The following is a 27,742-nucleotide window of genomic DNA, read 5'->3' on the forward strand; positions in this document are numbered from 1 at the left end:
CCCCCCCCAAAAAAAAAAAAAAAAAAAAAAAAGTCAATGTACAGGTCTGGCACAGTGGCTCACGCCTGTAATCCCAACACTTTGGTAGGCCAAGGTGGGAGGATCACTTGAGCCCAGGAGTTGGAGGCTAGCCTGAGCACCATGGCAAAACCCCATCTCTACAAAAAATACAAAAATTAGCCAGACATGGTGGCACAAACCTGTAATCCCAGCTACTGAGGCAGCTAAGATGGGAGGATTGCTTGAGTCTAGGAGTTGAAGGTTGCAGTGAGTTGAGATCATACCACTGCACTCCAGCCTAGGCAAAAGAGCGAGACCCTGTCTCAACAAAAATAATAAAAAATAGGCCAGGCACAGTGGCTCACACTGGTAATCCCAGCACTTTGGGAGGCCAAGGCAGGCAGATGACCTGAGTTCAGGAGTTCGAGACCAGCCTGGCCAATACGGTGAAACCCCGTCTCTACTAAAACTACAAAACTTAGCCAGGCATAGTGGTGCAGGTCTATAATCCCAACTACTGGGGAGGCTAAGTCAGGAGGATCACTTGAACCTGGGAGGCAGAGGTTGCAGTGAGCTGAGACCATGTCACTGTACTCCAGCCTGGGCAATAGAGCAAGAATCCATTTAAAAAAAAAAAAAAAAAAAAAAACTGACAGGAAATATCTGAAAGGAAGAAATAACTTAACATTTTGTAATGAAAATAAGCAAAGTCGAAAACACTCCTCCTGAGGTCCTTGTAGCAAAAGACAAAGATAGCTCAATGCAGGCCAGGTGCGATGGTTCACACCTGTAATCCCAGCACTTTGGGAGGCCGAGGCGGGCGCATCACAAGGTCAGGAGATCAAGACCACCCTGGCTAACATGGTGAAACCCTGTGTCTACTAAAAATACAAAAAATTAACCAGGTGTGCTGGTGGGCGCCTATAGTCCACCAGCTACTCGGGAAGCTGAGGCAGGAGAATCGCTGGAACACAGGAGGCGGAGGCTGCAGTGAGCCGAGATTGCGCCACTGCAATCTAGTCTGGGCAACAGAGCGAGACTGTGTCACACACACAAAACCCAATGCAGGTGACAAGAGGTAATGTCCTAATATATAACAGGACACACCCATTCACATACCTGTCCTCTTCCTGGTCGGAGAGCACTTCCAGAGTTGGCAACTCAATGGCAGCTCTGTCTGCTGCACAAAAACAAACAATCATCTTCAAACAGCCCAGTTTTTCAATTTGTAGTCAAAGACTGAGTTAAAATATACAAACTGTGTCAAATGAGACTATAAGTCTAAAACTGTCATGACCTTCTGGCAAAATACAAAAAGTTTATTCAAATGGCGCGTGTTAGGAACCATCAAAACAAAGCCATGCAACTACATTAGGGGTCGGCAAACATTACCGAGGGCTTGATAGTAAATATTTTAGGTTTTAGGGCCCTCTGGGACCCTGCTGTAACTGATCAATTCTGTTATGGTATAAAAGCAGCCATAGGCCCAGTGGCTCATGCCCGTAATCCCAACTCTTTGGGAGGCCAAGGCTCGAGGATCACTTGAGCTCAGGTGTTTAACAATAGCATGCACAATACAGTGAGATTCCTGATCTCTATTTTTAAAACAATTTTTTTTTTTTTTTTTTTGAGACAGAATCTCGCTCTGTCGCCCAGGGTGGAGTGTAGTGGCATGATCTTAGCTCACTGCAACCTCCACCTCCCGGGTTCAAGTGATTCTCCTGCCTCAGCCTCCTGAGTAGCTGGGACTACAGGTCCTCACCGCCATATCCAGCTGATTTTTGTATTTTTATTAGAGATGGGGTTTCACCAGATTGGCCAGGCTGGTCTCGAACTCCTGACCTTGTGATCCGCCTGCCTTGGCCTCCCAAAGTGCTGGGATTACAGGCATGAGCCACCGCACCTGGCTAAATATAAATGTAAAAAGCAACCATAGACAATATAGAAATGAATGAGCCTGTGTTCTAATAAGCTTTATTTATTGACATTTAAATTTTGGGCCAGGCACAGAGGCTCATGCCTATAGTCCCAGCACTTTGGGAGGCCGAGGCACATGGATCACTTGAGGTGAGGAGTTCGAGACCAGCTTGGGCAACATGGTGAAACCCCGTCTCTACTAAAAATACAAAAATTAGCCAGGCATGGTGGCGCACACATATAATCCCAGCTACTCGGGAGGCTGAGGCAGAATAATCACTTAAGCCCAGGAGGTGGAGGTTGCAGTGAGCAAAGATCGCACCACTACACTCCAGCCTGGGTGACAGAGCAAGACTCTGTCTCAAAAAAAGAAATTAATTTCACAAAATCTTTTGATTTTGTTCAAATATTTAAAAATATAAAAACTGGCTGGGTGCGGTGGCTCACACCTGTAACCTCAGCACTTTGGGAGGCCGAGGCAGGCAGATCACGAGGTCAGGAGATTGAGATCATCCTGGCCAACACAGTGAAACCCATTTCTACTAAAAACTACAAAAAAAAAAAAAAAAAAAAAAATTAGCCAAGTGTGGTGGCGGGCGCCTGTAGCCCCAGCTATTCAGGAGGCTGAGGCAGAAGAATGGCATGAACCCGGGACGCAGAGGTTGCAGTGAGCCAAGATCATGCCACTGCACTCCAGCATGGGCAACAGAGCGAGACTCCATCTCGAAAAAAATAAAAATAAAAATAAATGTAAAAACCATTCTCACCTTGTGGTACGTACAAAAACAAGGGCAGGCCAGATTTAGTCCACAGGCTGAAGTGTGCCAATGCTTCAACTACCACGTCATCAAAAACGGCTTACCTCGTGGCTGAATCACGTGAACATGTTCTATCCACGCAGTGTGATAGCCAACGATATTGGGGTGCTGAAGACCTGCGAGCACCTTCACTTCCCGTAGGACCTAGAAAAGAAATGGAATTAGATCTGCCTTTTGCTGATAACTTGTTAAATGTTTATGCAATACTTCTTCTTCCAGAGCAAAATACAGACGGCCCCTGACTTACAATGGTGTGAAGACATCACAATTTTTGACATACTTTGAATTTTGATCTTTTCCCTGGCTTGCAATATGCGGTGCATGAGATATGTGGTATTTTATTATAAAATAGGCTTTGTGCTAGATGATTCTGTCCAACTATTGAGTGATGTAAGTGTTTGGAGCACATTTAAGGTAGGCAGGGTAAGCTACAAAGTTCGGTAGGTTATGCATATTAAAATACATCTCCATGGCGTGAACCCGGGAGGTGGGGCCTGCAGTGAGCCAAAATCGCGCCACTGCACTCCAGCCTGGGCGACAGAGCAAAACTCTGTCTCCAATTTACAATATTTTCAACTTATGATGGGTTTATCAGGACATAATCCCATCATAAGATGGAGGAGCATCTGTAATGAAAACTCCTCTGTACAAGGCATCTACATTATGTTAAAATAATGGAATTTTTTTTTTTTTTTTTGAGACAGAGTCTCGCTCTATTGCCCAGGCTGGAGTGAAGTGGTGCTATCTTGGCTCACTGCAACCTCTGCTTGCTGGGTTCAAGTCTTGCTGGGTTCAGGTCATTCTTGTGCCTCAGCCTCCCGAGTAGCTGGGATTACAAGCATGCACTACCACACCCGGCTAATTTTTGTGTTTTTAGTAGAGACATGGTTGCGCCATGTTGGCCAGGCTGGTCTCACACTCCTGGCCTCAAGTGATCTGCCTGCCTCGGCCTCCCAAAGTGCTGGGATTGCAGGCGTGAGCCACTGCACCTGGCCAATATAATGGAAATATTTTTGAGAGACAAATGGCAATTGTTATAGCAACTAAATAACATATTTATATAGTACTTTACACTTTTTATGGCACACTTATCACCATTCTCTCTTTTGATTCCTACCCCAGTCCTCCAAGGTAAGTAAAATCACCACTGTCACTACTATTTCAGGGCAGGTGACAGAAATGGCTCAGAGGACTGGGCAACTCATCCAGAACCACACAGCATGTCAGGGAGAAGACTGAACTGGAACTGGGCTCCTGTATTTTCATAACTAGCTATATTATATATCAATCATTTACTTTAAGAAACTAATATATTTTTTAAATTTTATATATATATATATACACACACACACACAAATTAAACAGGCATGGTGGCAGGCACCTATAATCTCAGCTACTTGGGAGGCAGGAGAATCCTTGAACCCAGGGGGGCGGAGGTTGCAGCGAGACAAGATCACACCACTTCACTCCAACCTGGGCAAAAGAGCGAAACTCCATCTCAAATAATAATAATAATAATTTAATTTTGGTACTTTACTGTAACCCCATTCCTAGTAAACTGGAAATCCACACTGCCTATTTTTGCCAAATATACACACATACATGTATAACTCTTTCAAAAAAAACTAAATACACAATTATTCAAAATAAGTAATTTTTAAAAATCATACCTTCATGCAATCTGTTTTAGTTGCACCCTTAATCAGGATCTTTTTTATTGCATAATACTGACCATCTAATTTATTCCTGACCTGAAAAGTAGAAGAAAAGACAAAGTATATTGTGTCATTCAACTTTAACTGAATAAAGAAGTTCTTTTAATCTGAGCTTAAACAATCCAAACTAGCCAAAGAGTTAAAATATAGCTAAAGACATGTCTCCTTACTATGTTCAGGGAAGTCAGCCAGATCAAGAGCTTTTCAGATAGTGTTGGGAGTGTAGCTCCGAAGAAGCTCTCGGCTGAAGAATAGGAATGTTAGCAAAAGGTCTATGTAAGCTCAAAACACAGTGGCACAACTTTTTTTAGTAACACATTTTTAATTAAAATTAACTATAGGTCAAAAATTCAAAGTTTCCAAAACCCACATAAAGAATCAACACAGTTAGAAAAACATTACAACCTGCCCACTTCCCCGTAAATGACAAATGTTAAAGAAAAGTAAATATACGTGATTTCTTGGAATTTTCCTTTGAGTACTTTATATTATAATAATGAAAACAGGCCAAGCACGGTGGCTCACACTTGTAATGCCAGCCCTTTGGAAGGCTGAGGTGGGTGGATCACAAAGTCAGGAGATCAAGACCATCCTGGCCAACATGGTGAAATCCCGTCTCTATTAAAATTACAAAAATTGGCCAGGCGCAGCGGCTCAAGCCTGTAATCCCAGCACTTTGGGAGGCCGATACGGGCGGATCACGAGGTCAGGAGATCGAGACCATCCTGGCTAACACGGTGAAACCCCGTCTCTACTAAAAAGTACAAAAAACTAGCCAGGGAGGTGGCAGGTGCCTGTAGTCCCAGCTACTCGGGAGGCTGAGGCAGGAGAATGGCATAAACCCAGGAGGCGGAGCTTGCAGTGAGCTGAGATCCAGCCACTGCACTCCAGCCTGGGTGACAGAGCGAGACTCTGTCTCAAAAAAAAAAAAAAATTAGCTGGGTGTAGTGGCGGGCACCTGTAATCCCAGCTACTCAGGAGGCTGAGGCAGGAGAATAGCCTGAACTAGGAAGTCGGAGGTTGCAGTGAGCTGAGACTGCGCTGCTGCACTCCAGCCTGGCGACAAAGCGAGACCCTGTCTCAAAATAAATAAATAAATAAAAGAATGGTGAAAACAATGTCTGAAAATACAATTATTTAGGGTACTAGGTCAAAACAAGTACGTGGAAGACTACCTTGTATACTCTTCCGTATCCACCTTTTCCTAAGATGGCAACTTCTTCAAATTCATTTAAGTAACGTGAAGTCTGTGCTTCGAAGGCGACTTCCCTTGATCTGAAAGTTAAATACAATCAATCAATATTAAAACATGAGAGAATCAAAACGTTCTAGGATACTTCATGCTCACGGGATTACTAACCTCACAAACCTCATGTATCACTAAGTTGTGCTGATTTGGAAAGGATGGGCTAAAATGAAATTTTTCATCCCTCTGAAGAAAACACAATCAAGTGTTTTACCAGTAACTGGTATTCCAAGTAGAAATCATTACCAGGTTTGTACAGCAGAAATCCTAAGAATCACTAACAGCCCGCAGTTGGTTAGCTAAGCTCAGAAATAAATTTACTGAAATTTCAGCTGGGCGTGGTGGCTCACGCCTGTAATCCTAGCACTTTGGGAGGCCGAGGAGGGTGAATCATGAGGTCAGGAGTTCAAAACCAGCCTGGCCAACATGGTGAAACCCCGTCTCTAGTAATAATTCAAAAATTAGCCAGGTGTGGTGGTGGGTTCCTGTAATCCCAGCTACTCGGGAGGCTGAGGCAGGAGAACTGCTTGAATCCAGGAGGCGGAGGTTGCAGTGAGCCAAGGTTGTGCCACTGTATTCCAGCCTGGGTGACAGAGAAAGACTTCGTCTCAAAAAAAGAAAAAAAAAATCACTGAAATGTATTTTTTATTTTTCTTCTAAGACAGGGTCTAGCTATGTTGCCCAGGCTAGACTGCAGTGGCTATTCCCAGGTGTGATCCTGCTACTAAGCAGCACCAGAGTACTGACCTATTCTGTTTCCAACCTGAGCTAGTTCACTCCTCCTTAGGCAACCTGGTGGTCCCTTGCTCCAGGGAAGTCAAGGTCACCATACTATGCCAAACTTTATGCGGACATCAGACTGGCATAGTGCACTATAGCCCAGGACTCCTGGGCTCAAGCAATCCTCCTGCCTCAGCCTCCCGAGTAGCTGGGACTACAGGTATGCGCCACCACACGCAGCTACTTAAATTTCTTAATGATGTAGACCAGTTAGATTTTTTTTTAATGTAGAGTGCTTTATTTTTATCAAGCTATAATTCACATATTGTCAAATTCACCTCTCTCGAATGTACAATTCAGTGGTTTTTAGGACATAGAGTTGTGCAACCATCACCGCTACCTAATTTCAGAATATTTTCATCACCCCCAAAATAAACCCTATATCCACTGGCTTTCACTCCCCATCCTTCCCTTACCCCACTATTTACCCACCACCCCACATAAAACCACTATTTACATCTCCATGGATTCACCTACTCTGGACATTTCATAGAAATGAAATCACACAATATGTGGCCTTTTATGACTGGCTGTTTTTACGTAGGATGTTTTTAAGATTCATCTATATTGTAGCATGAATCAGTACTTCATTCCTTTTAATAGATGAATAACACTTTATCGCAGGGATAGACTACATGCTTATCTATTCATGAGCTGATGAATATTTAGGTCAGACCAGTTAGATTTTAAACTAGTATTTAAACTAGCCAAAATTCAATGGTCCCCCAGCAGAGCCTGGGTATCAGGAATCTGAATTAAGAGTGTGACCATGGAATTCACGCTAAATGCTGAAAGGCAGAGGATCAAAGAGGAGGGAATGAGAAGCAAAGTAAGTCTTGGAGCAGTACTCAATTGCTGAGAACCAAGTTTTTCATGTTCATAAACAATACTAACGATATTATGTTTCAACCTCAAACCAGTATTTTCTTGATACTGATTTCTTTTCAATAGTCTGCATAATCAAGAAAGTTTCTCACACATACCTGATTTTCTGAATATGAGAAATATCCTCACAGGGATCCTACAATTAAAAAATTGTTTTTTAAAAGCATTTGGAAAACTTGCATGGAATAAAGAATCTATCAAAATTCAATATCACATTAACAACCCCAAACACACAAACAATATTTTAAAAACCATTGGCTTTTTCAGCATTACTTAAGAGTTTACAAATGAAAATATTTCAAAGCCGAGAATTGACCAGGAAGCAGAAAAGACTGACATCACCTTCAAAATCCATGCAGGAGCTCCCCACCCGTCCTGCCTGCCCACCTCTCTTGCGTGTATGGTGGCACCTGGCACCCTGCTTCTGCCTGTGCCCCCTCAGTTCATTCTCACCACAGCAGCCAGTGTGACCCTGCTAAAATGTAAGTCAGATTGTGTCACTCCTCTAATCAAAATCCTGTACCACCTCCCATCTTACTAAATAAAAACCATAAATGAGGCAGGGTACGGTGGCTCATGCCTGTACTCCCAGTACTTGGGAGGCCGAGGCAGGCGAATCACGAGGTCAGGAGTTTGAGACTAGCCTGGCCAACATGAAGAAACCCTGTCTCTACTAAAAATACAAAAAAGTAGTTGGGAATGGTGGCAGGTGCCTGGAGTCCCAGCTACTTGGGAGGCTTAAGGCAGGAGAATCGCTTGAAACTGGGAGGCAGACTGCAATGAGCCAAGATTGTGCCACTGCACTCCAGCCCAGATGACAGTGCAAGACTCCGTTTCAAAACAAAATAAAACAAACAAAAACAAAATCATCTCAAGATCCCAGTCCATCTATGCCCTCTCCTTTGCCTCTCCTCTCTCTCTCTTTTTTTTTTTTTTTTTTAAGGCAGGTTCTCACTCTGTTGCTCAGGCTGGAGTGCAAAGGCACGATCATGGCTCACTGCAGTCTTGAACTCCTGGCCTCAAATGATCCTCCCATCTCAGCCTCCCAAAGTGCTGGGATTACAGGCATGAGTCACCACCCCTGGCCTAGAGTTTATACTTTTAAAACCTTGTTTTATAATTAGAATTACATAGTGCTTTAAAATATGTTCTCTTAAAATTAAAGGATATTTTTGTCATACCCAAAGCACATTTTTTAGGGCTTACCTGACGAACTCTCTCTTTAGCGGACCTCATTAGGTGAGTAATAGCTCTGTTGTGATGTAGTCTCAATGAGCTAAACTCGTCACTACAAGTGAAAGAAGACAGCAGTCCCATTTTGATAAAGGTCTGGCAAAGTACTATAAAAAGAATATGAAAAACTATTATTAGAAACATCTTTAATAAAATGGCAATTTTAAAGCGTACACAGAGAATAATGTGTAGTAACAGCAATATATACAAAAACCTCAATAGGAAAAATACTATATTTATAAACACGTTAAACTTGAGAATGTTCTCTAGAATAACTTAAAAGACATTTTTTTTGGGGGGGAGGACAGTCTCATTCTGTCACCCAGGCTGGAGTGCAGTGACAATTATCTTGACTCACTGCAACCTCCGCCTCCCGGTTTCAAGTGATTCTCCTGCCTCAGCCTCCCAAGTAGTCGGGATTACAGGCATGCACCACCGTGCCCAGCTAATTTTTCTATTTTTTGTAAAGATGGGGTTTGGCCAGGCTGGTCTCGAACTCCTGGCCTCAAGTGATCTGCCCAACTCCACCTCCCAAAGTGCTGGGATTATAGGCGTGAGCCAACATGCCCAGCTCTTAGATGAATTTTTTTTAAAAGCGAAGAAATTTGGGGAATGATTCTCTAAAAGGAGCAACTAGTACACTACACGCATTCATGAAAAGCACAACTATAATGACTTCTCTTACCCTGTACAGTCACTTGTTTACCAAGACTAGTCAGTAAAGTACTAAGCTGTTTCTAAAAAAAGGGCAAAAAAAAAAAAGAGTAAACAAAGTCTTCTGACATTCCACACATTACCCTTTGCTGTTAGTCAGTAAGAGAAGAATAAGGGCAGGAGGGCAAACATATGATGAGAACTTACAACAAAAGTGACCATTCGTCATCATGAAATACCTTTAAACAACATACAAAGAGCCCATGGTACACACGTGTATAAACCAAATACCAAGCTCCTTAGAAAAAGAAGTTTCCACAAAGGTGTCTTGGCTCCTACTCATTCAACAAATACAGATACCAAAGAGGATATTGTTGCTGTTGTTTTTGTTTTTTGTTTTTTTTTTAAGACAGAGTCTCGCTCTGTCGCCCAGGCTGGAGTGCAATAGCAAAATCTCGGCTTACTGCAACCTCCGCCTCCAGGGTTCAAGCAATTTTCCTACCTCAGACGCCTGCGTAGCTGGGATTACAGATGCACACCACCATGCCCAGCTAATTTTATTTTATTTTATTTTATTTTATTTTTTTGAGACAGAGTCTCACCCTATTGCCCAGGCTAGAGTGTAGTGGCATGATCTCAGATCACTGCAACCTCTGCCTCCTGGGTTCTAGGGATTCTCATGCCTCACCTTCCCAACTAGCCGGGATTACAGATGCCTGCCACCACAACTGCCTAATTTTTGTGTTTGGCTGGTCTCGAACACCTGACCTTGTGATCCGCCCACCTCGGCCTCCCAAAGTGCTAGGATTACAGGCATGAGTCACCATGCCCCACCAAGGATATTCTTTCTGCATCAAAAACTCTACATTTATGAAAGCCAAATTTGTTGCTTAAAATAAAAAAAAAAAGAAAATTCTCCATTTAGATTATCAACTCACTGATCACATCAAAAACATTTATTTAAATAACCTTGTTCTAAAATTCAGTCATCTAGGCCAGGAGCGGTGGCTCACGCCTGTAATCCCAGCACTGTGGGAGGCCGAGGCGGGAGGATCACCAGGTCACCAGATCGAGACCATCCCGGCTAACACAGTGAAACCCCATCTCTACTAAAAATACTAAAAAGACAAAAAATTAGCCAGACGTGGTGGCGGGCACCTGTACTCCCAGCTACTCAGGAGGCTGAGGCAAGAGAATGGCATGAACACAGAAGGCGGAGGTTGCAGTGAGCTGAGATCACGCCACTGCACTCCAGCCTGGGCGACAGAGAGAGACTCCGTCTCAAAAAAAAAAAAAGTTATCTTAAAATTAAAGTAAATCAGTAAATTTTACTAATAAATTAAATCAGTAAAATTCACAGGATTGCTTTAATTATGTGCAAGATTGCTGTATTATCCTAATCTGCTTCTCTATTTGATGAGACTAATACAATAATCCCCAGGTACCAACGCTTCAGAACCTAAGGAACACACTTCCTGTTTACCCCACCTCCCACCACATATGCCACTGCTTGGAATGCAGAGTGTATTATTTGCTTTATTCAAGAAACAGTAAGTATACAATGTACAGATATTTGTACCATTTTTCATGTCCAGTCAAGTTTATCAAAATGATAATGTATCTTTTTGTTTTGTTTTGTTCTGAGATGGAGTCTCACTCTGTCGCCCAGGCTGGAGTGCAATGGTGGAATCTTGGCTCACTGCAACCTCTACCTCTGGGGTTCACGCAATTCTCCTGCCTCAGTCTCCCGAGTAGCTGGGATTACAGGCGCCCACCACCACGCCCAGCTAATTTTTGTATTTTTAGTAGAGACGGGGTTTCACCACATTGGCCAGGCTGGTCTTGAACCTGACCTTAGGTGATCCACCCGCCTGGGCCTCCCAAAGTGCTGGGATTACAGGCGTGAGCCACTGTGCCCAGCCAAAATGATAATGTATCTTTAACTAAAACCGCAGGGTTTTTTTTCTTTTTTTTTTTTTGAGACGGAGTCTCGCTCTGTCACCTAGGCTGGAGTGCAGTGGCCAGATCTCAGCTCACTGCAAGCTCCGCCTCCCGGGTTCACCCCATTCTCCTGCCTCAGCCTCCCGAGTAGCTGGGACTACAGGCGCCCGCCACCACGCCCGGCTAGTTTTTTGTTTTTTTTTTTTTTTAGTAGAGACGGGGTTTCACTGTGTTAGCCAGGATGGTCTCGGCCTCCCAAAGTGCTGGGATTACAGGCTTGAGCCACTGCGCCCGGCCAAAAACCGCATTCAGTTTTAAGACCACATAAAAGTGTAAGTTTGAGACTGTTTTGGTAAAAAAAAAAAAAAGAACCTCAGAATCTCTGGCTGAAACTATTCTTTTTTTTTTTTTTTTTCTCTAGAGGCGGACTCTTACTATGTCACCCAGGCTGGAGCGCACTGGCTACTCACAGGCATGATCAAAGCACACTGAAGGCTGGGCTACTTGAGAGACTGAGGCTTGAACCAGGAGGTGGAGTTTGCAGTGAACCGAGACTGCACACTGCACTCCAGCCTGGGCGACAGAGGGAGACTCCGTCTCAAAAAAAAAAAAAAAAAAAAGGCACACTGAAACCTTGAACTCCTAGGCTCGAGTGCTCCTCTCACCTCAGCCTCCCGGGTAGCTGGGATTACAGGCACGTGCCACCATGCCCAACTTGTGACCAGAACTATTAAAGAAGCCACAATGGTCTCAGTCAATAAACTGAACCATGAACATCATTATCTATGATTCTACTCACTTTTGTGCTCAAGTTTCTCATATAAGTACCCTACAGCAGGTATAAAAATAAACATTTTCAACCACACAATGTGCAGTTGGTTCCAGTTCTCTGGTCGAGAATTGGTTCACAATGAGTTTTATGTGATTTTCTTTTATCTGCTCACCAGCTACACCATAACAGAGCTTCAAAAATTGTATGAATTAGTTGGGCGTGCTGGTTCAGGCCTCTAATCCCAGCACTTTGGGAGGAAGGGGTGGGTGGATCACCTGAGGTCAAAAGTTCGAGACCAGCCTGGCCAACATGGTGAAACCCGTCTCTACTAAAAATACGAAAAATTAGCCAGGCGTAGTGAGGCTAGAGACTGAGGCAGGAGAATCACTTGAACCCAGGAGGCAGAGGTTGCAGTGAGCGGAGATGGCGCCATTGCACACTCCAGCCCGGACAAAAGCAAAACTTCACCTTAAAAAAAAAAAAAAGGGGCCAGGTGGTGGCTCACACCTGTAATCCCAGCACTTTGGGAGGCCGAGGCAGGCAGATCATCAGGTCAGGAGTTCGAGACCAGCCTGAACAACATGGTGAAACCCTATCTCTATTAAAAAAACAAAAATTACCCTGACTTGGTGACACGCGCCTGTAATCCCAGCTATTTGGGAGGCTGAGGCAGGAGAATCGCTTGAACCTGGGAGGTGGAGGTTGCAGTGAGCAGAGATCGCACCAATGCACTCCAGCCTGGGTGACAAAGTAAGACTCCATTTCGAGGAAAAAAAAAAAAAAACTTGTGCATTATCATAGTATAGATACAAAAGAACTATCTTTCATTTATCCAATTTTATGCAATTATGGGATCCACAGTTAATACATTCATAAGGAATTACTCAAAGGAAAATGTAAGCTGAATTGAAGTGGGGAAACCATTAATATTTATTTCCTCCAGTTTTTGTATACCAGCTGCTTTCCAGACTCCTGGCATTAAACAACATACTTTATTTTGTATTTTTAATTTTTGTGAGTACATAGTAGGTGTATATATTTATGGGGGTACATGAGATATTTTGATACAGGCATGTAATGTGTAATAATTACATCAGGATAAATGGGGTATCCATCATCTAAAGCATTTATCCCTTCTTTGTGTTACAAACAATCCAATTATACTCTTCATTATTTTTATTTTTTGAGACAGTCTCGCTCTGTCACCAGGCTGGAGTGCAATGGCATGATCTCGGCTCACTGCAACCTCCGCCTCCCAGGTTCAAGCGATTTTCCAGCCTCAGCCTCCTGAATAGCTGGGATTACAGGTGCCCACCACCACGCCCAGCTAATTTTTGTATTTTTAGTAGAGACAAGGTTACACCTTGGTGGCCAGGATGGTCTCGATTTCTTGACCTCATGATCCACCCGCCTCAGTCTCCCAAAGTGCTGGGATTATAGGTATGAGCCACCATGCCTGGCCCATTCTTTTTTTTTTTTTTTTGAGATGGAGTTTTGCTCTTGTTACCCAGGCTGGAGTGCAGTGGCATGATCTCAGCTCACTGCAACCTCCACCTCCTGGGTTCAAACAATTCTCCTGCCTCAGCCTCCCAAATACCTGAGATTACAGCTGTGTGCCATGATGTCTGGCTACTGGCTACTTTTGCATTTTTTTTTTTTATTTTTGAGACGGAGTCTCGCTCTGTCACCCAGGCTGGAGTGCAGTGGCGTGATCTCCGCTCACTGCAAGCTCTGCCGCCTCCCAGATTAACGCCATTCTCCTGCCTCAGCCTCCTTAGAAGCTAGGACTACAGGCGCCTGCCACCATGCCTGGCTAATTTTTCTTTGTATTTTCAGTAGAGACGGGGTTTCACCGTGCTCACCAAGATGGTCTCGATCTCCTGACCTCGTGATCTGTCTACCTTGGCCTCCCAAAGTGCTGGGATTACAGCCATGAGCAACCTGGCCTGGCCTACTTTTGCATTTTTTTAGTAAGACGGGCTTTCACCATGTTGGTCAGGCTGGTCTCAAACTCCTGACTTCAAGTGATCCCACTGCCTTGGCCTCCCAAAGTGGTGGGACTACAGGCATGAGCCACTGCGCCTGGCCGTCTTTTTGTTATTTTTAAATGTACAATAAATTATTGCTGACTGTAGTCACCCTGTTGTGCTACCAAATACTAGATTCGATTTATTCTAACTATATTTTTATACCCATTAACCATCCTCCACTATCCTCCCAGCCTCTGGTAACCATCATTCTACTCTATCTCCATTAATTAAAAACTGTTTTAATTTTTACCTCCCACAAGTAAGTGAGAACAGCAACACAGTATTTTTATAAGCTTCATTTATTTATTTATTTATTTTTGAGACAGAGTCTCACTGTGTTGCCCAGACGGGAGTGCAGTGGTACTGTGTTGGCTCATTGCAATCTTCACCTCCCCCATTCAAGTGATTCTCTTGCCTCAGCCTCCCAAGTAGCTGGAGTTACAGGCACCTGCCACAACACCTGGCTAATTTCCATATTTTGAGTAGAGAGGGGGTTTCGCCATGTTGGCCAGGCTGATCTCGATCTCCTGACCTCAGGTGATCCACCCCCATCGGCCTCCCAAAGTTCTAGGATAACAGGCATGAACCACAGATCCCAGCCTTTACAAGCTTTATTAAGCAAGATTAATTTATTCTTACTTACACTTAAACACCTGTCTTGAACGAAGTGGGTTTGGTTCATGCACATGGCTCAAGTGCTCCAACAAAGAAACAAGCAAGAGTTGGTTTGCAACTGCAAAAGGGAAGGTTGGCTGTTGTAGGGGTTCTTTTAACACCTGGAGTTCTGCAGGAACATCAGATTCTAAAAATTAAAAAGGAAAATATTTTTAAGTTAATGGTAAACCTGTCTCAAAATGACAAAACAGTATTCTAATTAATGAAACACAAACTAAATGTAAGCAGATAAAAACCGAAAGAATAGTTATGCTGAGTTGGGTTAATCAAGAAAGGCTTTCTGGAAGTGAGTTTGGAATTGAATCCTGGAAGCTGGAGGATCAGCAGAAAGATGCCATGAGACAGAGGAGAAACAGTTTTCTGATGTGTCCAACAGTAGAAATAAATCAATACGCAAGGAAGTGGGACTAGAATGGATTCCTTCCTTTGAGAAGACAGCCAAGACCCAGGCATAAAGAAATTAGTTAGGCAGAAGACGGTCAGGCACAGTGGTTCACGCCTATAATCCCAGCACTTTGGGAGGCCAAGGCCGGTGGATCACCTGAAGTCAGGAGTTTGAGACCAGCCTGACCAACATGGTAAAACTCGGTCTCTACTAAAAATACAAAATTAGCCAGGTGTGGTGGTGGGTGCCTGTAATCCCAGCTGCTAGGGAGGCTGAGGCAGGAAAATCTCTTGAACCTGGGAGACAGAGGTTGTGGTGAGCCCAGATCGCGCCATTGCATTACAGCCTGGGCAACAAGAGTTTAACTCCATCTCAAAAAAAAAAAAAAAAAAAAGAAGTTGGGCAGATGAGAGAGGGAAAGATAGGAAAAATAGAAACTGTTCTTGTTGAGCAGTGCTACTTATGTACATGCACAATCTCCTTCAGTGCTCAAAAAATAATATAATGTAAGTGCTCGTGTTCATTCCCATTTTACAGATGAAAACACTGATCTCAGAGCGGCTGAGGAACCAGTGAACCAGGCAGATCAGACTGACTCCCAACCCCATCCTCTTTGCGCCGTATGAGACCATACAGACAGACGAGTTGGCACTAAGGCTGAAGGTCATAAGTTCTCACTTACTGCTTAAGACATTACTAAACAGGTTTAAAAAAACTAGTTGGATCGAGACCATCCTGGCTAACACGGTGAAACCCCGTCTCTACTAAAAAATACAAAAAACTAGCCGGGCGTGGTGGCGGGCGCCTGTGGTCCCAGCTACTCCGGAGGCTGAGGCAGGAGAATGGCGTAAACCCGGGAGGCGGAGCTTGCAGTGAGCTGAGATCCGGCCACTGCACTCCAGCCTGGGCGACAGAGCCAGACTCAGTCTCAAAAAAAAAAAAAAAAAAAAAAAAACTAGTTGGACGCAGTAGCACATGCCTGTAATTCCAGCACTTTCAGAGGCTGAGGCAGGCAGATCACCTAAGGTTAGGAGTTCGAGACCAGCCTGGGCAACATGAAGAAACCCTGTCTCTACGAAAAATACAAAATTAGCCAGGCGTGGTGGCACATGCCTGTAATCCCAGCTACTCGGGAGGCTGAGGCAGGAGAATCACTTGAACCCGGGAGGCGGGTGGAGGTTGGGGTGAGTTGAGATCATGCCATTGCACTCCAGCCTGGGCAACAAAGTGAAACTCTGTCTCAAAAAAAAAAAAAAAAACCAGCCAGGTGTGGTGGCTCACATCTGTAATTCCAGTACTTAGAGAGACCGAGGCAAGCGGATCACCTGAGGTCAGGAGCTTGGGGCCAGCCTCGCCAACATGGTGAAACCCCGTCTCTACTAAAAATACAAAAATTAGCTGGGCGTGATGGTGTGCACCTGTGATCCCAGCTACTCAGGAGGCTGAGGCAGGAGAATCGCTTGAACCCAGGAGGCGGAGGTTGCAGTGAGCAGAGACTGCACCACTGCACTCCAACCTGGGTGGCAGAGCCAAACTCCATTTCATTCTATAAATAAACAAATAAATTGCCAAAAATGTTAAAGTTACATTTAGGTTTTGAATTTTCTGACTCTGCCATTAGCCGGCAGAGTGACTTCTTCAAATCATGCAGACTGCCTGCCAGAAATTATTTACCTATTCATTTTTACATCAAGTGAAAAACGATCAGGTGAATTCTAGTGTTCTAAAATTAAAAATAAATACATGCAAAAATAAAAAGGAAAAAAATGGGCCGGGCGCGGTGGCTCAAGCCTGTAATCCCAGCACTTTGGGAGGCCAAGACAGGTGGATCACTAGGTCAGGAGATCGAGACCGTCATGGCTAACACGGTGAAACCCCATCTCTACTAAAAAATACAAAAAAACTAGCCGGGCGAGGTGGCGGGTGCCTGTAGTCCCAGCTACTTGGGAGGCTGAGGCAGGAGAATGGTGTAAACCCGGGAGGCGGAGCTTGCAGTGAGCTGAGATCCGGCCACTGCACTCCAGCCTGGGCGACAGAGCGAGACTCCGTCTCAAAAAAAAAAAAAAAAAGAAATGGGCCCGGTGCGGGGGCTCACACCTGTAATCCCAGCACTTTAAGAGGGCAAGGCATGAGGACTGCTTGAGCCCAGGAGTTCAAAACCAGCCTGGGTAACATACTGAGACCCTGTCCCTACAAAGAAAAACTACAAAAAATTCGCTGGGCATGGTAGCACGCACCTGTAGATCCAGCTACTCAGGAGGCTGAGGCAGGAAGATAGCTTGAGCCTGAGAAAACAAGGGTGCATTAAGCTGTGATTATACCACTGCACTGGGTGACACAGCGAGATTCTGCCTCTAAAATAAGTTTAAAAACATAAACTGTGGGCTGGACGCAGCGGCTCACACCTGTAATCCCAGCAATTTGGGAGGCTGAGGCAGGCGGATCACGAGGTCAGGAGTTCAAGACCAGCCTGGCCAACACAGTGAAACCCCGTCTCTACTAAAAACTAGAAAAAATTAGCCAGGAGTGGTGGCGGGTGCCTGTAATCCCAGCTACTCAGGAGGCTGAGGCAGGAGAGTGGCTTGAACCCAGGAGGTGGAGGTTGCAGTGAGCCAAGATCAAGCCATTGCACTCCAGCCCGGGCAATGGTGTAAGACTCAGTCTCAAAAAAAAAAAAAAAAAAAGGGCAGGCACGGTGGCTCACGCCTGTAATCCTGGCACTTTGGGACGTCAAGGCAGGTGAATCACAAGGTGAGGAGTTCAAGACCGGCCTGGCCAAGATGGTGAAACTCCGTCTCTACTAAAAATACAAAAAATTAACTGGGTGTGGTGACAGGCATCTGTAATTCCAGCTACTCTGGGGGCTGAGGCAGAGAACTGCTTAAACCTGGAAGGGCAGAGGTTTCAGTGAGGCGAGATCGCGCCATTGCACTCCAGCCTGGGTGACACAGTGAGACTTCATCTCAAAAAAAAAAAAACAAAAAAAAACAAAAAAACATAAACTCTGTCTGGACATTCTGGGCCTCTTTGGAAGAAAAGGCCATATGTCAACACAACAGTATTATCGGTAACCCAGGAAAAGAAAAATTTTAAAAGCTTATCTAAGATCACTCCCTTCAAGAATAATCTTTAGTGTGCAGAAACCCTTATCACAATGTTACAGAAAAGACACTTGCATGTTTACAGCTGGGACTTTTCCCATGACATAACACTTTCTATATTATTGGGCTATAATATACCACCTTATATGTGGGAGAAAAGTTGTTTGTCCATTAAAAAATAGTTTTTAAAATTTTCTTCTGTTAATAGCCTACTGGAATTACTATCACACTCTGCTTTTGTTTCTCTTTATGGTCAAAAATTATAGGCTTGGCTGGGCACAGTGGCTCACGCCTATCCTAGCACTTTGGGAGGCTGAGGCAGGAGGATCCGCTGAGCCCAGGAGTTTGAGACCAGACTGGGCAACAAAAGAAGACCCCATCTTTTTTTTTTTTTAGACAGAGTCTCACTCTGTCACCCAGGCTGCAGTGCAATGGCACGATCTCAGCTCACTGCAATCTCCCAGACGACCCCATCTCTTTAAGAAAAAAAAAAAAAAATTACAGGTAGTATTAAGGATAAAAATGCAACATTTCCATGTATTTATTCCATCTGAATCAAAACCATTTCAACTCAGTTTGCATCTTTATTTTTTCTCATATGCTTTCTCTTACAGAAACAATTTGTACCTTTAACTCAATTGCAACACTTTTTTTTTTGTTTCATGCTTCAAATCAATGTGTATTCTCTGCAGTCATTCTGTTGGAATTACCATATAGTTAAAAACTTCAGCAGCACATATACTAAAAACTGGAATGACACAGAGAAGATTAACACAGCTTCCGCACAAGAATGAAACACAAATTCCTGAAGCATTCCATATAAAAGAGAAAAAAAAAAATCCCTGAATCAATGTATTCTTTTTTTTTTTTTTTTTGAGACGGAGTTTCCTCTGTCTCCCAGGCTGGAGTGCAGTGGTGCGATCTCGGCTCACTACAACCACCGCCTCCTGGGTTCAAGCAAGCGATTCTCCTGCCTTAGCCTCAAAAGTAGCTGGGATTACAGGCGCCCGCTACCACGCCCAGCTAATTTTTATATTTTTAGTAGAGAGGGGGTTGACCAGGCTGGTGTTGAACTCCTGACCTCGGGTGATCCGCCCACCTCAGGCTCCCAAAGTGCTGGGATTACAGGCGTGACCCCACTCGGCCAATGTATTCATTCTTAATAGCACAATTTAATTTTTAATATTGCTAAAACACCTGGCAGCAACTAAAGACTGTATTTCACTTTCATCAAAATAGTGGACACTTTTACCTAGAGTCAATGTTAAGCATCTCTTACTCTATGCTAAGTAACTTAGCTACCCCATATCTCCTAGTAATCAAAGGCCTCAAGAAAACTTGGGGGCTGAGAGTGGGGGCTCACATCTATAATCCCAGCACTTTGGGAGGCCGAGGCGGGAGCATCGCTTGAGGCCAGGCTTTCGAGACCAGCCTGGGGAACACAGCAAGACCCCATCTCTGCAAAAAAAAAAAATTTTTTTAAATTAGTCGGGCATGGTGGTGTGCACCTGTGGTCCCAGCTACTCGGGAGGCTGAAGCTGGAGGATCACTTGAGCCCAGGAGTTGGAGGCTGCAATGAGCTATGATTGTGCCACTGCACTCCAGCCTGGGTGACAGAGCAAGACTGTCTCCAAAAAAAAAATTGGGGCCTTTTTATTCTTTAAACCAAAGACGTTTATTTATTTCCACGCTGCCTCACTATGAGAAATCTTTAGTTCTCCTTCCAATTAAGCAAAAGACAAGAAAAGTTACAAATTACAACTCTTAACCCAAACTATTCAGCTTACAGTTTGCAAATTCTCGCTGCAACGAAAGAAGATCGTTCTCAACCAATGACAAAACCCAGGGCTTGGGGGCAGGACGGTGACCTCAGGGATGCCCCCAGCCGTCCGAGGGCCTCAGTCCCCAGAGAGGAAACCAAGGAACAGAAATGTAAACAAAGGAGCGAGAAGCAGACGTCCTTTTCAAACAATATTTACCTTACCCCGACGGCCCGCCCGCCGCCCCCCAGCACTGCGCGGCTGGTCCCCCGGTTCAACCCTGGAGGCAGCCGAATTCACCCGGGTCTTCAGGCAAACCTCAGGGCTGCCTATACCGCCCGCAAACGCGGGTGGACAGAGAGAGCAGAGCGGCGACACCGCAATCCGATCCCTCACCGTCATATTTGAGGTCTGAGCTCTCGGCGGGAAAGTCGATGGCCGGCGGCGCAGCCACAGCCCCCTCCCCGTCGCCCTCCTCTTCGCGCTTGCGGACCCCAGAGTTGCCCCCCTGCATCGCCGAGCGCGCGCGGGCCGCAGCCCAGCCCGCCGGCCAGCCAAGCACTACCACACTCGGCTGCTGCACCTAGCGCCGTCCGACCCGGAAGTAGCCCCTCACCAGGCGGAAGACCGGCCCCAGCCACGCGCACCCCTTAACTAGGGGGCGGGGCCTGTAACAGACTCCGCCCTTTTCGGATTGGAAGAGTTGGACGGGTCCGGCGCGGGCGCACCCCCTGCGCATGCGGTCTAGTGGGCTCATCTGCCGGAGGCGGAGTTTAAGGGGCGCCCAGGTGAAGCCTGGCCTAGCTTCCAGCTACCCCAGAAGAGTTTAGCGCTCACGTCTCACGCCCAGACTCGAGTGTCAGTGTAAGAATCAGGTGTCCGCGGAGACTAATCGAAATATATTTACCTTTTGCGGGTACAGCAATGACTTTGGTCATTTGTTTTCCAGGAAAAAAATTTTAAAAAGCGTTTTCAAAACCTGTCTCAATGAGACCTGAACCTATTTTGGTCAACCGTTATGCCACAAAGAAACGGGAGATGCCAACTGCATTCCAAAATGCAAAGTGATTGAACCTAACAGAATTTCCTCTTCGAATTTACAACTGAAATGTTTTCCTTAAAAAAAAAAAACTTTTAGGTTCAGGGGGTACATGTGCAGGTTAGTTTTCCAAACTAAAACACCCCGCCCTGGCCACACTCCATCCACTGTGGTATGAAACCCTCAGATTCAAAAATCCACGCTAAGCCGGGCGTGGTGGCTCACACCTGTAATCCCAGCACTTCGACAGACCAAGGTGGGCGGATCACCTGAGGTCAAGAGTCCGAGACCAGCCTGGCCAATATGGTGAAACCCCCGTCTCTACTAAAAATACAAAAATTAGCTGGGCGTGGTGGCACGTGCAGGTAGTCTCAGCTATTCGGGAGGCTGAGACAGGAGAATCGGTTGAACCCTGGGGACAGAGGTTGCAGTGAGCAGACATCGGGCCACTGCACACTGCACTCCAGCCTGGGTGACAGAGCAAGACTCCATCTCGAAAAAAAAAGGAAAAAATTATCCTTAATTTTCATGGATCAGCTACAGTTGAAATAAAAATCTTTCAGATTTTGGACCTCAACCACAGCACGATGTGTAAAAGTGGTATTGTTTAAGAATTCTGTTTGAACTTGTTTTCCATAGACAGTCATACTTGGATGCACTCAGCCTGGTAGAGGCAATTAAAGGTGTAGTTCTCTTAAACAGCAACTCAAAGTACTGTAAAGATAGATAAAGAAAATAAAGAAAGAAAAATACAAAATAAAGGTGTAGTCCTCCAGATAGATTAGATTCCAAACATTAGAGTTGGGCCAGGCGCGATGGTTCACCTCCGTAATCCTAGCACTTTGGGAGGCCACGGCAGGTGGATCATCTGAGATCAGGAGTTCGAAACCAGCCTGGCCAACATGGTAAAACCCCCGTCTCTACTCAAAACACAAAAAATTAGCCAGGCGTGGTGGTGCATGCCTGTAATCCCAGTTACTTGGGAGGCTGAGACAGGAGAATCGCTTGAATCCAGGAGGCAGAGCTTGCAGTGAGCTGAGATCCAGCCACTGCACTCCAGCCTGGGCAACAAAGCAAGACTCAGTCTCAAAATAAAAGAGATTAGAGATGTTCCTTCCCGTGCCTTGCTGATGTTCCAGAAAAGCATGCCCCTTCTGAAGAGTGTTTTGTCTATATGTATTCACAGCTTTAAAAATACAAATACTGTAAAAAAAAAAACAAAAAAAAAAACACAAATACTGGCCGGGCGCGGTGGCTCACACCTGTAATCCCTGCACTTTGGGAGGCCGAGGTGGGCAGATCACGAGGTCAGGAGATCAAGACCATCCTGGCTAACACGGTGAAACCCCCGTCTCTACTAAAAATACAAAAAATTAGCCAGGCGTGGTGGGCGCCTGTAGTCCCAGCTACTCGGGAGGCTGAGGCAGGAGAATGGCGTGAACCCGGGAAGTAGAGCTGGCAGTGAGCCGAGATTGCACCACTGTCCTCTAGCCTGGGTGACAGAGTGAGACTCCATCTCAAAAATAAATAAATAAAATAAAAATAAAAATACTTTTTTTCTTCCACAATTCAACTGTCAGAAATTTATCCTAAGGAAAAAGTTAAAAACAAGCAAGAATACATAGTTTAAAAGCTAATGATCGAAACAATGCTTATAACTGCCAAAACTAGAAGACAAGATAATTGGCTCAATTAACAACGAACATTCATACAATGGCACACTTTACTTGCATTAAAAATGTTAGCATGGGCCAGGCACGGTGGCTCACACCTATAATTCCAGCACTTTGGGAGGCTGATGCAGGAGGATTGCTTGAGGCCAGGAGTTCAAGACCAGCCTGGACAATTTAGTGAGACCTCTTCTCTATAATTTAAAACGAATAATAGTAACGTTGATATGCAATATCTGGTTCTCACCATTTTCCACCATCACTGGAAATGCCCAGTGTTACTGAAGGCATAGAGAAAAAAAGCAACATACTCTATATAGCTGCTCTCAAACCCCTGACCTCATGATCCGCCCACCTCACCTCCCAGAGCGCTGGGATTACAGGCATGAGCCACCACATCCAGCAGAAATTAATTTTTTTTAAGAAATACAATACCGCATATCAGCTTGCAATATTAAACATACAGTTAACCAAAGAGGAACCCCAAATGACCAATAAGATAGAAGAGCTGCACAAGTTTCATTAGCTACAAGTAAATGCAAGTTAAAGGATGAAATATCGCTTCAAAATATATTTGCAAATGTAAACTTTCTCATACCAAGTGTTGGTGTGGATATGAAAAAAGATAAACTATCAGCCAGGCGCAGTGGCTCACGCCTGTAATCCCAGCACTTGGGGAGGCCGAGGCGGGCGGATCACGAGGTCAGGAGATGGAGACCATCCTGGCTAACACGGTGAAACCCTGTCTCTACTACAAAATACAAAAAATCAGCCGGGTGTGGTGGCGGGTGTCTGTAGTCCCAGCTACTCGGGAGGCTGAGGCAGCAGAATGGCGTGAACCCGGGAGACGGAGCTTGCAGTGAGTGGAGATCACGCCACTGCACTCCAGCCTGGGTGATGGAGTGAGACTCTGTCTCAAAAAAAAAAAAAAAAAAAGAGAAATGATCGTACCTTGCTAATGAGCAATTTAGCAATCTTGAATAAAGTCAAATGGTTAATGAAGATTCTCTTCTTGACTTATCTCTAGTCAGACCCCTCTGATTTCTCAACTAGGCCCTGATTTTGGAGCTCATATGTTCATCTCTATATTGTCCAATTCTCACAAGAATCCTAGTAAGTCGCTTTAGCCTGAATCCCTCATTCTCAATATCTGGTCATCCTCTACAACTGGTTGGGTTCCTCCTCCCCTAACATCCCCCAGGTGATGTCTCATCACCCTGGCCTGCTTTCAGCAAGAATCCTATTAGGTGGATTTAGCCAGAAATCCCCCCTTAACCCCTGATTTTCTTCATGGTAATTTTTTGTTTGTTTGTTTGTTTGTTTTGTTTGAAACTGAGTCTGGCTCTGTCGCCCAGGCTGGAGTGCAGTGGTGCGATCTCTGCTCACTGCAAGCTCCGCCTCCCGGGTTCACGCTATTCTCCTGCCTCAGCCTCCGAGTAGCTGGGACTACAGGTGCCCACCACCACACCCGGCTGATTTTTTGTATTTTTAGTAGAGACAGGGTTTCACCGTGTTAGCCAGGATGGTCTCCATCTCCTGACCTTGTGACCCGCCGGCCTCGGCCTCCCCAAGTGCTGTGATTACAGGCGTGAACCACCATGCCCGGGCTCCTCGTGGTAATTTTCCATGCACTGACCACCCGTGCCAACAAGCACACTCTTATCTTTGGCTACGGATTCTCACTTTTCCTTGTTGTATTTGAAGTTGAATCTGACCTCCTCCCCAACTACAAAATGCCATTGTAGTACTCCTCTGATATAGTTTGGCTCTGTGTCCCCTTCAAGTCTCATGATGAAATGTTAACCCATACATACCTTTGTTTCCAGTTGAGCAGCCCATTGGGAAGTGGGCATTGTAAACAAGTGAGTATCTAACACTTGTATGCTACAATAAAAAAAAAAAAAAAAAAAAGAGGCTGGGCACGGTGGCTCACGCCTGTAATCCCAGCACTTTGGGAGGCCAAGGCAGGTAGATCACCTGAGGTCAGGAGTTCAAGACCCGACTGGCCAATATGGTGAAATCCCATCGCTACCAAAAATACAAAAATTAGCTGGGCGTGGTAGTGGGCGCCTGTAATCCCAACTACTCAGGAGGCTGAGGCAGGAGAATCGCTTGAATCCGGGAGGCAGAGGTTGCAGTGAGCCAAGATCGCGCCACTGCACTCCAGCCTGGGCAACAATGTTGAGCGAAACTCGGTCTCAGAAAAAAAAAAAAAAGGAAAGAAAGAAAAGAAAAGAAAGAAATGTGAACCCCAATGTTGGAAGTGGGGCCTAGTGGGAGGTGTTGGACATAGGGGCGGATCCCTCATGAATGGCTTAGCGCCATCCCCTTGGTGATAAGTGAGTTCTCACTCTGTGAGTTCACATCAGATCTGACGGTGATTTTTTTTTTTTTTTTTTTTTTTTTGAAAGGGGGTCTCGCCGGGCGCGGTGGCTCAAGCCTGTAATCCCAGCACTTTGGGAGGCCGAGACGGGCGGATCACGAGGTCAGGAGATCGAGACCATCCTGGCTAACAGGGTGAAACCCCGTCTCTATTAAGAAATACAAAAAACTAGCCGGGCGAGGTGGCGGGCGCCTGTAGTCCCAGCTACTCGGGAGGCTGAGGCCGGAGAATGGCGTGAACCCGGGAGGCGGAGCTTGCAGTGAGCTGAGATCCGGCCACTGCACTCCAGCCTGGGCGACAGAGCGAGACTCCGTCTCAAAAAAATAAAAATAAAAATAAAAATAAAAATAAAAAAGAAAGGGGGTCTCGCTCTGTCCCCCAGGCTGGAGTGCAGTGGCGTGATCTCAGATCACTACAAGCTCTGCCTCCCGGATTCACGCCATTCTCCTGCCTCAGCCTCCCGAGTAGCTGGGACTACAAGCGCCCACCACGCCCAACTAATTTTTTGTGTTTTTAATAGAGGCAGGGTCTCACCGTGTTAGCCAGGATGGTCTCGATCTCCTGACCTTGTGATCCGCCCGCCTCGGCCGCCCAAAGTGCTGGGACTACAGGCGTGAGCCACCGCGCCCGGCCGGATCTGGTTGTTTAAAAAGAAGTCTGAGGCCGGACATGGCGGTTCACGATTTTAGTAATCCCAGCACTTCGGGGAACCGAAGCAGGCAGATCATTTGAGGTAAGGAGTTTAAGACCAGCCCGGCCAACACAGAGAAACCCAGTCTCTACTAAAAATTCAAAAGTTAGCCAGGTGTGCACCTGTAGACCCAGCTAATCGGGAGGCTGAGTCAGGATACTGCTTGAACCCAGGAGGTGGAGGTTCCAGAGAGCAGAGATGGCGCCATTGCACTTCAGCCTGGATGACAGAAGGAAACCCCATCTCAAAAAAAAAAAAAAAAGGCTGGGTGCCATGGCTCACGCCTATAATCCCAGCACTTTGGGAGGCCGGGGCGGGTGGATCACCTGAGGTCAGGAGTTCAAGACCAGTTTGGCCAACCTGGTGAAACCCCGTCTCAACTAAAAATACAAAAATTAGCCGGATGTGGTGGCACCTGCCTGTAATCCCAGCTATGTGGGAGGCCGAGGCAGGAGAATCACTTGAAACTGGGAGGCAGAGGTTGCAGTAAGCTGAAATTGAGCCACTGCATTCCAGTCTGGGCCACAGAGGAAGATCTGTCTCTAAATAAATAAATAAATAAAATTTAAAAATAAGTAAAATAAAAAGGCGTCTAGTGCCTCCCTTCTCTCTCCCTTGCTTCTTCTCTGGCCATGTGACACACCTGCTCCAACTTTGCCTTCAGTCATGAATGGTAGCTTCCTGAGGTCTCACCAGAAGCAGATGCTGGCACCATGTTTTTCTACAGTCTGCAGAACTATGAGCCAAATAAATCTCTTCTCTTTATAAGATACCCAGTCTCAGGTTTTTGGTTTTTTGTTTGTTTATTTGAGATGGAGTCTCACTCTGTCGCCCAGGCTGGAGTGCAATGACACGATCTCGGCTCACTGCAACCTCTGCCTCCCGGGTTCAAGCAATCCTCATGCCTCAGCCTCCTGAGTAGCTGAGATCACAGGCGCCCACCACCATGCCTGGCTAATTTTTGTGTTTTTAGTAGAGACAGGGTTTCACCATGTTGGCCAGGCTTGTCTCAAACTCCTGACCTCAGGTGATCCACCCACCTTGGCCTCCCAAAGTCCTGGGGTTACAGGTGTGAACCACCGCACCTGGCAGAATAATTTATTTATTTATTTATTTTTTTTTTTTGAGATGGAGTCTCATTTTGTCTTACCCAGGCTGGAGTGCAGTAGCAACATCTTGGCTAACTGCAGCCTCAACTTCCCAAGCTCAGGTGATCCTTCCACTCCAGCCCCCCACTCCAGCTGGGACCACTACCATGTGCTGCTATGCCTGGCCAATGTTTTGTATTTTTAGTAGAGACAGGTTTTGCCATCTTGCCCAGGCTGGTCTCCAACTCCAGAGCTCAAGGCATCTGCCCTCCTCGGCCTCCCAAAGTGCTTGGATTAAGGCATGAGCCACCACACCTGCCCTATTAATAATTTTTTGTATTAGCATGTTGCATACCCGTGATCCAGTAAGCCCCCTCTAGGTTCCCTTTGGACACTCTGATGTATGTCCATGGATGTTATATAAGCCTGTTTATTGCAACATTGTTTATAATAGTAAATTGGAAAAAAACCTAATACCCATCAATAGGAAAATAGAGATATGTATTATATATGAAAACAAATATTAAGTCAGCAAGGTGGCTCACACCTGTAATCCCAGCCCTTTAGGAGACTGAGGTTGGGAAGATCACTTGAGGCCAAGATTTAAAGACCAGCCTGGGCAACACAATGAGACACAATCTCTAATATATATATATATGCATACACAAAAATTAGGCCAGGCATGGTGGCTCACGCCTGTAATCCCAGCACCTTGGACGGCTAAGCTGGCGGATCACGAGGTCAGGAGATCAAGACCATCCTGGCGAACATGGTGAAACCCCGTCTCTACTAAAAATCAAAAAAAAAATCATCCAGGCATGGTGTCGGGCACCTATAGTCCCAGCTACTCAGGAGGCTGAGGCAGGAGAATGGTGTGAACCTGGGAGGCGAAGCTTGCAGTGAGCTGAGATCATGCCACTGCACTCCAGCCTGGGTGACAGAGCAAGACTCTGTCTCAA

At 45.4% G+C, this 27,742-nt stretch overlaps 1 protein-coding gene and 1 non-coding gene across 3 annotated transcripts in view; one reads left to right on the forward strand and one right to left on the reverse strand.

Annotated features, from left to right (window-relative positions):
• The window catches only part of EIF2AK1 (eukaryotic translation initiation factor 2 alpha kinase 1), a 41,324-nt gene extending 20,751 nt beyond the window's left edge, over positions 1-20,573 (reverse strand). Inside the window, exons 1-8 of one of the 2 annotated variants that reach the window (XM_025381176.1) lie at positions 20,309-20,573; positions 14,635-14,793; positions 8,568-8,701; positions 7,460-7,497; positions 5,626-5,725; positions 4,406-4,486; positions 2,780-2,879; positions 1,120-1,177 (exon numbers count right to left, since the gene is read on the reverse strand). In XM_025381176.1, the coding sequence (XP_025236961.1) occupies positions 1,120-1,177; positions 2,780-2,879; positions 4,406-4,486; positions 5,626-5,725; positions 7,460-7,497; positions 8,568-8,701; positions 14,635-14,793; positions 20,309-20,426 (788 nt within the window). In that variant the 5' untranslated portion in view covers positions 20,427-20,573. Of the gene's footprint in view, positions 1-1,119; positions 1,181-2,779; positions 2,880-4,405; positions 4,487-5,625; positions 5,726-7,459; positions 7,498-8,567; positions 8,702-14,634; positions 14,794-20,308 lie in introns of both variants that reach the window. The other variant, XM_025381175.1, reaches the window with a different exon arrangement.
• On the forward strand, positions 18,874-18,977 carry LOC112621905. The gene has a single exon (XR_003118835.1). It is a non-coding gene; the product is annotated as a U6 spliceosomal RNA (small nuclear RNA).
• Positions 20,574-27,742: the final 7,169 nt, after the last annotated feature.

The sequence above is a fragment of the Theropithecus gelada genome, chromosome 3, assembly GCF_003255815.1.
Source record: "Theropithecus gelada isolate Dixy chromosome 3, Tgel_1.0, whole genome shotgun sequence".
Classification (NCBI taxonomy): Eukaryota; Metazoa; Chordata; class Mammalia; order Primates; family Cercopithecidae; genus Theropithecus; species Theropithecus gelada.